General features: G+C 44.6%; 1 protein-coding gene across 2 annotated transcripts in view; it reads left to right on the forward strand.

The window, feature by feature from the left end:
- The first annotated feature begins 267 nt into the window (after positions 1-267).
- Positions 268-14,836, forward strand: part of ACSS3 (acyl-CoA synthetase short chain family member 3) — a 109,408-nt gene continuing 94,839 nt past the window's right edge. The window contains exons 1-2 of one of the 2 annotated variants that reach the window (XM_069974005.1): positions 268-398; positions 13,686-14,232. In XM_069974005.1, the coding sequence (XP_069830106.1) occupies positions 13,865-14,232 (368 nt within the window). In that variant the 5' untranslated portion in view covers positions 268-398; positions 13,686-13,864. The remainder of the gene's footprint in view (positions 399-13,685; positions 14,233-14,836) is intronic. The other variant, XR_011363565.1, reaches the window with a different exon arrangement.

Here is a 14,836-nt window from a genome sequence, read left to right on the forward strand (position 1 = left end):
CAGTGCTAAGTTCACTTCAAATCACTATGTATAAAGTTGAGCCTTTGAACAAGTTTACTTCAAGTCGAAACACATTTTATTGTACGTCACTCTTCTATTGGTAAATGAAAACAAGGATCTGCTCATAGCAAGAACGCAAGCTAGAAGAGATTGAAAAGAATCTTTCTGTAGAGCCCAAGGGATCCTGGAGAATTAGCAATACAGCAATAGATTAACACTTTCCTGTAGTGAAGATCCTGAAACTTCATAGCAAGACAGCGTACAACAAAGCTCTCAAGCTTTGCAGAAGTTAAACTTTCTATCCGTCCTCTTCTCAGCTCTGCCACTCCTCCTGCCCACTGAATAAGGAGGTGGAACTTCCATAGAAAAGCAACTATTCACAGGCCAACTGCATTCTGGTAGGTTTCTTTCAGTTCAGTGTTTTCTTACACATAACAATTGTATGAAGCAGATTCATAGAGTTGTTTATTCTGAATCCAGGATTTGTTGTTTTATTATACTTAATGGCGATGTTATAAAGTACATTCTGGTATGGGGACATTTCATGCTATATTCTTACTTGCTGAGCAGTCAATCCTGATATTACATTACACTATATATATTCTGCATGTTAGTTTTCTCCCATGTGCTTTATGCAATTTACACAAACCATACATAGGCTAACTGACAGCTACAATCTATTGATATTGATACTAGCATAATGGACAATGTAGTTCAGCCGTAGTCAAAACACAATTATTTATTCAAATCTGGCTCATATTAGTTACCTATATGTATTCATTTGGTTTTAAAAAGGAAAAGAAATGATAATGTACCCAGGAACATCATGTGAAAATCAATGAGTTTGTCCTATTTTGGGACTTGATTTGATATCAAGACCTGTTCACTTTTAGGGTACGATTCACATTGAAATCTGCTGTGATTCTGATAAGCATTAAAGGCTATGACATTTCTATTCTTACAGCGCATTTTCATTGCACTGCTAGAATGGAGTGCCATAACATTGTATTACCTAAGATATAGGGGGAGATTTATCAAACATGGTGTAAAGTGAAACTGTCTCAGTTGCCCCTAGCAACCAATCAGATTCCACCTTTCATTTTCCAAAGAGTCTGTGAGGAATGAGAAGTGGAATCTGATTGGTTGCTAGAGGCAACTGAGCCAGTTTCACTTTACACAATGGGGGAGATTTATCAAACATGGTGTAAAATGAAACTGGCTCAGTCGCCCCTAGCAACCAATCAGATTCCACCTTTCATTCCTCACAGACTGTTTGGAAAATTAAAGGTAAAATCTGATTGGTTGCTAGGGGCAACTGAGCCAGTTTCACTTTACACCATGTTTGATAAATCTCCCCCCATGTTTCATAAATCTCCCCCTAGTGCTGTTGTTTTGGTATATAAGAATAAAGAAGCCATTCTAACCTGTCCAAGCTCCCCCGATGCCCTCATGTGGAGTCTCCGTTTCTCCTTCTTACTAACGGCCTGCTGTGACGGGGCTGTGCAGTGATTGGGCGAGCAGGCCGTCATTGAGCGGGGACCTAGAGACACCGCAGGAGAACCCCAGGGAAATAGTTTTTTACTATAACAGCAGTTTAATATCTTTGACTTTACAATACTATGGCACTCCATTTTCGCAGTGGGTGGAAAATCTGATGCGGGAATGGAGTGCCATAGGCTTCAATGCTAATCAGAATCGAAGCAAGAAACTCACTGTGTTAAGTCCGCTGTTATATGTTACACGTGAATGGACCCCAAGGCCGAGTCACAGAACGGTCTTTGTCTGTGACCGGCCGGATGATCTTTATTTATGCTAAATTGGGATGCGGGCGCATCTGTGTGTGCCCAAATCCAAATTCCAGAAATTCCAGAATTACCGTTTGGATGTACGGTGCAGTTTGTTATTTCACATACTGACCCGCATCCAAATTTACCATAGCCGACAATGGCTGGAGCCACACATCTGTAAGGCTTGTGCAGCCCCTATTCAATGAATAGTGGGCACACAAAAGTGACATGTCAGTTATCTGTGCGGCCACTAGAGGTCCTGGACGGAGTGTATACTATGAGTATACACTCCAGCCGGGATTATCCCTGAATGCAGTGCACGCAAGTTTTGCAAACAACAGCCATGATTAATAAAAAAACTTACATTGTGTAAACATGACCTCAGGCCGTATTCTCATCTCAACTAACATAGTAGTAGTTGGCACGAACTGGAGAGAATGGAACCGCTGCACATCCCATCTATGGCTGATACTAATGCCGCTAGGCCTATATTAAAAATCAACACCAGAGTGTCTGTATATGAATTGATCAAGCCATATTGCCCCGTGTACCACCGCGCAGGTCCTCTGGTCCACACGGGTCCCTACGCTAACTCCACACCGTGTCGGTCAGCGACCGCCAACCCCGCAAAGCGTGCACGTGCAGGGAAGGGAGGCCATGGAATGGCCCTGCAACCCCAATGTCACAGGACCAGACCAAAAAAGCCCCACCAAAACCCAGCCAGCACCACCGGCGGGGAAGGCTGCCCCCAAACGACACAAGTATGGATATGGTATTACACTTACCATTGCTGCTCTCACAGAATGGGGAAGACATAGGGTCCAGACATGTGAGCACAGGCATATCCTGCTAATTTTGGTCATGTGGGTCTTATAAAGGAGTGCTAGCTGTTCAGAGAGGGAGAACTGTAAAACACGAACTGGAGAGAATGGAACCGCTGCACATCCCATCTATGGCTGATACTAATGCCGCTAGGCCTATATTAAAAATCAACCCCAGAGTGTCTGTATATGAATTGATCAAGCCATATTGCCCCGTGTACCACCGCGCAGGTCCTCTGGTCCACACGGGTCCCTACGCTAACTCCACACCGTGTCGGTCAGCGACCACCAACCCCGCAAAGCGTGTACTAGTATCAGCCATAGGTGTGAGGTGCAGCACTCTGTTTCTTCCCTGAACCGCATTTTGTTTCTCTCTTTTCTCCGTGTTTTGCACTCCTCCTGGTGAGATCCACATGACTGCAATTAGCAGGAGACACCTGAGTGCACATGGTTTTAATCCCTCCTGTTTTTTCCCATTCTGTTTGCTGCAGCTATGGTGAGTGTAATACCTTATCCAGACTTGTGCTGCTTGGGGGCGACCTTCTCCGCCGGCGGTGCTGGCCGGGTTCTGGTGTGGTGTTTTTGGGTCTGGTCCTGTGGCATGGGGGTCGCAGGGCTGTCCCATGGCCCCCGTTCCCTGGCTGTGCACGCCTGTGGGGTTGGTGGCCACTGACTGGCACGGTGTGGACTTAGTGTAGGGACCCATGTGTATCAGATACCGGCACGAGGTACATGGGGCAGTATGGCTTGATCAATTCATACACAAAATTCTGATGTGTTTTTTATTTAGCCTAGCGGCACTAGTATCAGCCATAGGTGTGAGGTGCAGCACTCTGTTTCTTCCCTGAACCGCATTTTGTTTCTCTCTTTTCTCCGTGTATTGCACTCCTCCTGGTGAGACCCACATGACCGCAATTAGCAGGAGACACCTGAGTGCACATGGTTTTAATCCCTCCTGTTTTTTCCCATTCTGTTTGCTGCAGCTATGGTGAGTGTAATACCTTATCCAGAGTTGTGCTGCTTGGGCACGACCTTCTCCGCCGGCGGTGCTGGCCGGGTTCTGGTGTGGTGCTTTTGGGTCTGGTCCTGTGGCATGGGGGTCGCAGGGCCGTCCCATGGCCCCCGTTCCCTGGCTGTGCACGCCTGCGGGGTTGGTGGCCACTGACTGGCACGGTGTGGACTTAGTGTAGGGACCCATGTGTATCAGATACCGGCACAAGGTACATGGGGCAGTATGGCTTGATCAATTCATACACAAAATTCTGATGTGTTTTTTATTTAGCCTAGCGGCACTAGTATCAGCCATAGGTGTGAGGTGCAGCACTCTGTTTCTTCCCTGAACCGCATTTTGTTTCTCTCTTTTCTCCGTGTATTGCACTCCTCCTGGTGAGACCCACATGACCGCAATTAGCAGGAGACACCTGAGTGCACATGGTTTTAATCCCTCCTGTTTTTTCCCATTCTGTTTGCTGCAGCTATGGTGAGTGTAATACCTTATCCAGGCTTGTGCTGCTTGGGGGCGACCTTCTCCGCCGGCGGTGCTGGCCGGGTTCTGGTGTGGTGTTTTTGGGTCTGGTCCTGTGGCATGGGGGTCGCAGGGCCGTCCCATGGCCCCCGTTCCCTGGCTGAGCACGCCTGCGGGGTTGGTGGCCACTGACTGGCACGGTGTGGACTTAGTGTAGGGACCCATGTGTATCAGATACCGGCACGAGGTACATGGGGCAGTATGGCTTGATCAATTCATACACAAAATTCTGATGTGTTTTTTATTTAGCCTAGCGGCACTAGTATCAGCCATAGGTGTGAGGTGCAGCACTCTGTTTCTTCCCTGAACCGCATTTTGTTTCTCTCTTTTCTCCGTGTATTGCACTCCTCCTGGTGAGACCCACATGACCGCAATTAGCAGGAGACACCTGAGTGCACATGGTTTTAATCCCTCCTGTTTTTTCCCATTCTGTTTGCTGCAGCTATGGTGAGTGTAATACCTTATCCAGAGTTGTGCTGCTTGGGGGCGACCTTCTCCGCCGGCGGTGCTGGCCGGGTTCTGGTGTGGTGTTCTTGGGTCTGGTCCTGTGGCATGGGGGTCGCAGGGCCGTCCCATGGCCCCCGTTCCCTGGCTGTGCACGCCTGCGGGGTTGGTGGCCACTGACTGGCACGGTGTGGACTTAGTGTAGGGACCCATGTGTATCAGATACCGGCACGAGGTACATGGGGCAGTATGGCTTGATCAATTCATACACAAAATTCTGATGTGTTTTTTATTTAGCCTAGCGGCACTAGTATCAGCCATAGGTGTGAGGTGCAGCACTCTGTTTCTTCTCTGAACCGCATTTTGTTTCTCTCTTTTCTCCGTGTATTGCACTCCTCCTGGTGAGACCCACATGACCGCAATTAGCAGGAGACACCTGAGTGCACATGGTTTTAATCCCTCCTGTTTTTTCCCATTCTGTTTGCTGCAGCTAAGGTGAGTGTAATACCTTATCCAGGCTTGTGCTGCTTGGGGGCGACCTTCTCCGCCGGCGGTGCTGGCCGGGTTCTGGTGTGGTGTTTTTGGGTCTGGTCCTGTGGCATGGGGGTCGCAGGGCCGTCCCATGGCCCCCGTTCCCTGGCTGTGCACGCCTGCGGGGTTGGTGGCCACTGACTGGCACGGTGTGGACTTAGTGTAGGGACCCATGTGTATCAGATACCGGCACGAGGTACATGGGGCAGTATGGCTTGATCAATTCATACACAAAATTCTGATGTGTTTTTTATTTAGCCTAGCGGCACTAGTATCAGCCATAGGTGTGAGGTGCAGCACTCTGTTTCTTCCCTGAACCGCATAGTAGTAGTTGGGCTTGTCAAGTTAAATATTTTTGCAAATACATTCATATAGCAATTTTACCACCTTCTCCTTATATTGTTGCTGATATACATACTGCTCTTTTCCCCCCATTGTTGAGAGGTCATTGTCAAGGTTACAGATCACTGCAATGGTCTGGCCAATGTGCCATATTTTTCACTTTATGTGTAGGAGGCATTTTTTTCTCCCTAAGAGGAGTATGTCTTATAAAGCAAAGCGAAGATTTTATCTATGTAACCCTCTTCCTTTCGGGGTCCATCGCTGGGATCTACCTACTCCTCTGGTGACTGAAGTCCTGCAGAGGTGTCTTCCTTTCTGCGTTGAACACTGAGACGGAGCTGGGTCTGAGATAAGAGAGAAACCAAATGCATCGCAAGCACCATCTTCAGTCTCAGTGGCACAGGCACGGTGAGTACAAGAAAAGAGATGGCGATTGCTTCACACCTGTACCACTAGGACGGAAGATGACACTTGTGGTGCATCTGGTTTCTCCCTTCTCCCAGCCCCAGCACAGCTCCAGCGTTGGACACCAATAGAAAGATAGTTAAACAGGTAAAATCCTACAGCTGCATGTGTTAAATATCCTCAATATCACAATAGGTAGGGACTTTAGCGCTGGGTGGTGGGGACAAGGTTAAATGGCACCACCAAGTGTCAGAAGTGTTTCAAAAGGCTATATGCTCAGATGGATTCCTCCATCCTCCCAAAGAATTGACTTGATAAATTTTTATTTCATCCTTTTAAAAAACGCCAACGCATTTCGGACCTCAGAAATCCTTAATCATGGCTCTTAATAATCATTGACTGCAAATCAGGCTGTTCAATGTGAATATTCAGGGACTTAATCCGGCATTTTGTATGTTACCGTTGTCCTATAGCTTAGGAAACCACATGGTCTGCTACCTCCAGCGTATGTACACTATCTATATATACACACAAGAGCGTAACTAGAAATGGCTGGGCCCCATAGAAAACTTTCGATCCCCCCCACCCCCTCCTGAATGACCACTTAACCAAGAAGTGTAGTCATAACTGCAAGCGGAAATTTGCAGATCCTTGGAGACCTGGGAGGCCAACTCGTGCTGTAAATAATGACAGTGTATTGCAGGAGTACTATGGCTGCTACAGTGGTAGTTACGCCCCTGTATAAACCAGCCAGACCACTCTTTGTAGAGCAGAGTGGTAGTTTGTAACATAGACAACAATCTATCAAAAATGGGAGGGAAAGAGCTGCAGATCAGGAAAAGGAGGCAAGCTTGCTAAAGTAATGTATTTGCAAAAATGTTTATACTTGTAATACTTGAAAGCCCTCCAATATTAGTGGAGATGAGAATATCCCTTTAAAGCGACTCTGTACCCACAATCTGACCCCCCCCCCCCCCCCAAACCACTTGTACCTTCGGATAGCTGCTTTTAATCCAAGATCTGTTCTGGGGTCCGTTCAGCAGGTGATGCAGTTATTGTCCTAAAAAAAATACTTTTAACCCCTTATGGACCGGGCTAACTTTCGTTTTTGCGTTTTCGTTTTTTCCTCCTTGCCATAGCAGTTGCATTTTTACACCTACGGACCCACATGAGCCCTTATTTTTTGCGTCACTAGTTGTACTTTGCAATGACAGGCTGAATTTTTGCATAAAATAAGCTGCGAAAGCAGAAAAAAATTATATGCGCAGAGAAATTGAAAAAAATTCTTTTTCCTTGGGGGGCTTAGTTTTTACGCCATGTGTCCTATGGAAAAATTGACATGTTATTTATGTTCCTCAAGTCGGTACGATTAAAACGATATGCAACATGTATAACTTTTATATTATGTGATGGCTTGTAAAAAAAAATAAAACCTTTTACAAAAAATAAACATTCGCTCTATTCCCATGCTTATAGCACTTTTATCCTTTAGTCTATGGGGCTGTGTTAGGTGTCATTTTTTGTACCTTGATTGCGCATATGCGACTTTTTGATCGCTTCTTATTACAATTTTTCTGGATTTGATGTGACCAAAAATGCGCAATTTTGCACTTTGAGATTTTTTTGCGCTTACACCGTTTACCGTGAGGGATCATGAATGAAATAAATTACTATTTTGGGCAATTACGCATGCGGCAATACCAAACATGTTTATTTATTTATTTTTATTTATAATCTGGGAAAAGGGGGATGATTTGGACTTTTATTAGGGGAGGGGGTTATTTATTAATAAAAACACTTTATTCTTTTTTCTTATACAGTAATTAGAAGCCCCCTGGGGGACTTCTATATACACAGCACTGATCTCCCATTGAGATCAATGCTGTGTATATAATAGAGCAATGATCCATCAGATCAGTGCTCTATTATACTGGTCTGCTGCAGACCATCTACATGAATTGCCGAGCCGGGATCAGCGTCATTCCGACGCTGAGCCCCGGCCAGCTCATTAGAACGGATCTCCCCTCCACGGCAGCATCGCTGCATTTAAATAGTTAATTGGCCGGCCGCGGCGGCTAAGACCTGCGATCCCTGGCTGCACATAGCAACCGGGGACCGCGGGCTGCAGAGAGGGCTCACACTGGGAGCCCTCTCTGATCCCCCTTAACGGCTTTATGACGGGTATACCCGTCATGCGTTGTTAAGGGGTTAAATTTGAAGCCCGTGCCAAACGGGAGTATCTGTGCCCTAACTTTGCACCACCCCTCCGTCCCTCCTCCCCACCCTCTTCATCATTAGGAATGCCACTGGAACATTTTTTACATGCTGAACACTGCACAGGTCCTTAATGATCCCGCCCATGTGTCGGGCTAAACAGGTGGGGAATAGGAGGCAATCTGCCTGGAGCATTCCTGATGATGAAGAGGGTGGGAAGGAGGGACAGAGAGGTTGTGCAAAGTTAGGGCACAGATACTTCCGTTTGGCACGGGGCTTCAAGTTTAAAAGTATTTTTCTAGGACAATAACTGCATCACCTGCCAAACGGACCCCAGGATAGATCTTCGAAGGTAGCAGCTATCCGAAGGTACAAGTGGTTTGGGGGGGGGGGGGCAGATTGTGGGTACAGAGTCACTTTAAAGTTGTCCTGCAAAAATCTTTTTTTTTTTTTTCAAACTAACTTGTGTCAGAAAGTTACCACATTTTTCAATTCCAAACGATGAAAGGTTCCACAGCTTCTAATAATGGTATCAAAAACTTTATTGGTACATTCAAAAATAATAAAAACTTTAAAACCGCGCGGTTTTAAAGTTTTTATTATTTTTGAATGTACCAATAAAGTTTTTGATACCATTATAAGAAGCTGTGGAACCTTTCATCGTTTGGAATTGCCTATACGGGTGACGGTCCGCACCACTATCCACGCGCTCTATTGTTCCTGAGAACTGTGCCAGATATTTACCACTACTTGCTTGAGGGTGAGCTGATTCCCCCTTCTTCTTCTGTAATACTACCATATTTTTTCGCTTTATAGGACGCGCCTTTTGATAAGACGCACCCCTGATTTTAGGGGAGAAAAACAGAAAAAAAAATATATTTTGCTCATTGTCACATTTGGAGATAGCAGCAGTGTGATTGGTGCCATACCCCCATATAGTGCCCCACATAGTATCCAATCCCTCATTTAATGCCCACATAGTAGCCAATCCCCCATATAGTGCCCACATAGTATCCAATCCCCCATTATAGTGCCCCTCATAGTATCCAATCCCACATTATAGTGCCCCACATAGTTGCCAATCCCCTATATAGTGCCCACAAAGTAGCCAATGCCCCCATATAGTGCCCCTCATAGTAGCCAATCCCCCATATAGTGCCCCCATAGTAGCCAATGCCCCCATATAGTGCCCCACATAGTAGCCAATGCCCCCATATAGTAGCCAAAGACCCCATATAGTGCCCAACATAGTAGCCAATGCCCCCATATAGTAGCCAATGCCCCCATATAGTGCCCCACAAAGTAGCCAATGCCCCCATATAGTAGCCCCAAATAGTAGTCAATGCCCCCATATAGTAGCCAATGCCCCCATATAGTGCCCCAAAAAGAAGCAAATGCCCCCATATAGTAGCCAATGCCCCCACATAGTAGCCAATGGCCCCATATAGCGCCCCACAAAGTAGCCAATGCCCCCATATAGTGTGGCCCGACCAGAAAAACAACAAACCAGTAACTCACCTGTCCGCCGGTCCCAGCAGCTCCTCTCCCGGCAGAGCGCGCACTCCCGTCATCCTCCGGCACAGGCAGCGGGGTACAGAGAGACTGACTGTGCCGGAAGTGTCCTGCAGCCTCCATCATGAATTATAGAGGCTGCAGGTCACTTCCGGCACAGTCAGCGTCTCTGTATCCCGCTGCCTGTGCCGGAGGATGATGGGAGTGTGCGCTCTGCCGGGAGAGGAGCTGCTGGGACCGGCGGACAGGTGAGTTCCTGGGACAGCACGAGCTGCTCATTGGGACAGGTGAGTTCCTGGGACAGCAAGTGCTGCTCATTGCACTTTCCTGGGCTTTTGATCAGCTGTTAGCTGAGCGGCGATAGAAGGGGCTGGCTGGGCGGGCGGAGGGGGTCGCTCAGGGCTGCTTACTATGCATATGCATAGTGAGCAGCAATGGAGGGGGGCGGGCTGGGAGGGCGGAACAGCTTCCTTGCGGTGCTCGGCACTGCTTGGAGCTCTCTTCGCTCTATAGGACGCACTTAGTTTTTCCTCCCACTTTGGGAGGAAAAAAGTGTGTTTTATGAAGCGAAAAATACAGTATATAGATTTGTAATTTACTTCTATTAAATAATCTCAAGTCTTTCCGTACTTATTAACTGCTGGATGTCCTGCAGGAAATGTTGTTTTATTTTCAGCCTGAGGGTGGATTCACACTACGGAATCCGTGCAGATAAATTCTAGCGGATAAATTCTAGCAGCTAATAAGTATGGGTAGACTTGAGATTATTTAATAAAAGTAAATTACTAATCTATATAACTATATAAGACACCAGTTGATTTGAACCCCCCCCCCCTTTAAGGGAGTTTTCCCACCAAATACCCTTTTATCCCCTAAAGTCATGTGAATAATAAGGTTCCTGGGATTTGGGAACACCATTCTAGTAAATGGTATACATCAAACCATAGATGTCCATAAATGAGGATAAAGTGGTGCCTTGGATTACAAGCATAATTTGTTCTAGGGGCCATGCTTGTAATCCAAATCCACTCTTAAACCAAAGCAAAATTTCCCATAAGAAATCACTAAAATGCAGAAAATTGGTTCCACACTCCAAAAATAATGATTTATTTAAATTCTGAAAAACATGTAAAACAAATGAAATAAACAATGAGAAACAACTGAATATGTGATATTATAAGTTACTGTACAGTACAGCCAAGCAGCAAGTGGAGTATTTTGTATAGTAAGTGCATAAACCTGAAAATACAGCAGCAGTTTGTAGATACAGGATGGAACTGCAGATCCCCATAATGTAGTAGTGTAGTACAACAGGCTAGAATAGAGAAGCAGGGCTGCTGTCTGTATGGTCACATGATAGCAATGTGGGAAGTGGGAATCACTGAGCTGTGCAGGAGAACAGTGACAGAAACTTTTCTATACAGCAGTATAAATGGCTTAGTGTAAGTGCAGGCACATTATAGCAGTGTATATAGCTGAGTGTGAGTGCAGGCAGATTATTGCAGCAGTGTGTATAGCTGAGTGTAAATGCAGGCACATTATAGCAGCCTGGGGAGGATGGGAAATACAAGGGCGGATAGAGATTGCAGGGAGCATGAATCAATGTGAGCATATGTGCACACAGTATAGCAGTACTCTCTGTCTGGGGAGAGAGGGGTTACAGCGATGGAGAGATTACCTCCACCGTCCTGTCCACTGATACAAACCCCAGCTTGGAGTGAATCTGCTATGATATGGAAGGTGAGGGAGACTTCCTGGGTCAGAGTACAGTGCTGTAGACCACACTATGCAGAGCATACCCCCACCCACCCAGTACAGGGAGCTCTTAAACCAAAGCAATGCTCTTTATCCAAGTTACAATTTTGAAAAAACTGTGAGCTCTTATTGCAAAACACTCCTAATCAAAGTTACTCTTAAACCAAGGTACCTCTGTATGTCCCAACACTTTTTTACTCCGTGGAAAGGTGATGAATATATTTGGTGAAAAATAAACAACCTTAACATATGTTATTAATTGTAATTGAGACCCTGGTCATTCCATGGCTGAAGGAGATTCAGCTTTGTACATTTGCTAGCAGCTGTGTCTGGTGTTACAACTCCATTCACTTCAGTGGGACTAGCTGCAATACCAGGTACAGCTACTGGTAAATGTACAAATCTGTGGATGGTAATGGATGAAAAGACCACAGTGCTCACATAATGGCAACTGCAGTCAGCTCATCAGCAGGGCCCCCACTGATAGTCCTGGATACCAGATGAGGGCAGGTACATTTTATTAGTTGGCACTTGGCACTGTGTGTACCATACAGGATCCTAAATATTCCTATCCCTAAGGGTACTATTACACCAACAAATCTGACGACAGATTATCTGCCAAAGATTTGAAGCCAAACCCAGGAGTGGATTTGAAAAGAGGAGAAATCCAGTCTATCCTTTATGACCTGATCTCTGTTTATAGTCTGTTCCTGGGTTTGGCTTCAAATCTTTGGCAGATAATCTTTCGTCAGATCTGTTGGTGTAATAGTACCCTAAGGCTGGTTTCACACATGGCAGTTTTTTTGCAAAACGGTCACTGCAGTTTTTGTGCCAAACCAGGAAGTGGAGAAGTACAAGTCCTCCCTTTATATTTTGCATCCGTTTTTAATCCACTTCTGCATTTGACACAAAATTTGCAGAGGTGGTATAAAAAAAAAAACTGCCATGTGTGAAAATGAATAACAGCAAAAAAACAAGTTTTATTTTTCAGTAATTTTTTGCATTTGGTTCTTTTTTTTTAGCTGTTTATGGTTGGATGGTTTTGAGATGTAAAATGGACTTTTACATGACAAAATGACATCCAAAATACAGTGTGTGACTGTTTTTAGTCAAGTCAAGAGGCTTTATATTACTAAGATAATATTGCAGTTCTGAAGCTTTTCAGCAATTTTTACATATACATGTCTTTGTTAAATATATAAGACCAAAACTAGAAAGACGAATGTAGTTTTGAGCTGGACATTTAAATCAAAGTAACAACCTATAAAGAAAAATGTATTAAAAAATCTGTTTACCCTATATATTTCCTCACAATTACAGTTGTATTGACAGGAAGCCATTGGAAGTCATGTCCACCTTTATGTTTTGATACTAAAACTTGAAAAGTGAAAGTTTACAGTGAAACATAGTAAAATGAATAAGTCAAAATGTGGAAATTTCACATATACCACAATGTTAAAGGGGGTTATCCAGGATTAGAAAAAAATCTTTTCTCTTAGAAACAGCACCACACCTGTCTCTAGGTTGTTTGCAGTATTACAATTCAGTTCCATTCACTTTAATAGAAACTTCGAAAACCACACCCAACCTGAGAACATAAGGAAGTAGGTGGTACCTGGAACAAAGTGGCCATGTTTTTCTAAGTCTGGATAGCCCCTTTAAAAGGTAAACAATTTTCTAATACATTTAATTTATCAATTATTGCTATTAGGATCCTTACAGATCACGTGAATCTCAGGTGCACACCTTATTACAATTACAGGACCGATATCAGAGCTGGGTCATACAAAGCCAAATGTGTCCATTACTTTTTCCCCCAGAATTCTGACTCAATTTGCGCCAAAAAAAAGGTTAGGGTTAGCTTCTCGTCCCACTAGATTTGCTATGTATCTGATTGCCCTCAGTTTATTGCAAAACAACATCAGTTTATGTAAACATGAATGCAGTTTTAGGGGCCTTTAAAAAAAATAAAAATAAAAACATGAACACTGTACGCCATTTGAAGCGAGCCTAAGAACACTTGTTTATAAAGCTGTCACACATGTAACAAATTGCCCTGCTATTATTAGAAAAAACATGTACTACTACTAATAAACCGTATAATACACTTCTCTGGGTACTCTCACAATATACATTTTCCTGTCTTAATACATGAGGAAATAATCCGAGCAGTATCTTAACAAATAAATATTGTGACCTGAGGGTTTTGTAGCTGTGTATAAAATGTGGAGAAGAGGGTTTATTGCTATACCCACAAGCAGATTATACGATCAGTAAATGAACAACTAGTTCCCACATTATTCCTTTGCCAGTAACTGAATATAACATTGTGTAATTTGTCGTTCTCAGGAATCACACTTGTCAGGAAAACCTGCCCAGGATTTTACAAAGCCTCTTCTCAGTGTATAGGCGGCAGTGCATGACCCGTCTGCTGGGAGTGAACATCCAGTGCTGGTTTTCCATCTGTCCCTGCCCTCTCACTGAATACACACATCTTGTGCCAGAAAAGTCAGCTGCAACTTAAGAAAATGTACTTTAGAATAAAATGTGTCTCAAAACATATTCTCAAGCAGGGTGGACTGAAAAATTGTGCAGTCAGTATACCATACTGGCACTCTGCAAAAAGGACAGGACTTAAGGGGCAAATCTGTTGTCAAAGAAAATTCTCCCAACTGTGCACAAGGATCACAACACAACCTGCCTGCTTTGTCACACACTGCAAACATCCCCGCCGCAGCAGATCCTACTCCTCTGAGAGTCTGGGAAACTATGACCAGGTGTTCAACTCTTCAGTGCAAGAACCTGAGACAGTATGGAGGAAGGCAGCTGAAAATATTGTATGGTTTAAGCCATGGACTAGAATTATGGACAACTCCAATCCTCCCTTCACAGACTGGTAAGTGACTTTTTACAAGCAAACACACTTTATTTGGTTTCTTTGGTTTCTTTGCAATGTTTTATAGATGTGTACAGCGGCCGTGGAATTAAAGGGGTCTTCAGGACCAGTGATGGCCTATATTTAGCATAGGGGCTTTCTGGGCCCTGCTGCTAAGCACAGTGAATGGTGCTGTGGATCTCCATTATTATTTATATAGGAACAATAGCTCATCAGCAGCATTGGCCTTGGCACTGCCGCTTATCACACTTGTTTGAACCCCATTGATGCGATGGGCACATTTTCTAATATTAATATAGTAGTAAGCCAGTATGCAATGATAATTACATATTCATATTTGTTCACATAGATTACATATTCATATTTGTTTTTTTGTTTAGTAATTCTCCAGTAGAATAATGGATCCCTTTAAAGTGACTGTACCACCAGGCCCAGGCTGAAGCACTGGAGGCGGGCCGACCCACCCTTAGTGGGAAGAAACCCTAGCCCCTCTATGATAGGGTTCTATTGATTCTAATGGAGTCACGTCATGGAGGGGCTGGGGTTTCTTCCCACTAAGGGTGGGTCGGCCCACCTCTAGTGCTTCAGCCTGGGCCTGGTGGTA

This window comes from Dendropsophus ebraccatus, chromosome 1 (genome assembly GCF_027789765.1).
Source record: "Dendropsophus ebraccatus isolate aDenEbr1 chromosome 1, aDenEbr1.pat, whole genome shotgun sequence".
NCBI classification, from domain to species: Eukaryota; Metazoa; Chordata; class Amphibia; order Anura; family Hylidae; genus Dendropsophus; species Dendropsophus ebraccatus.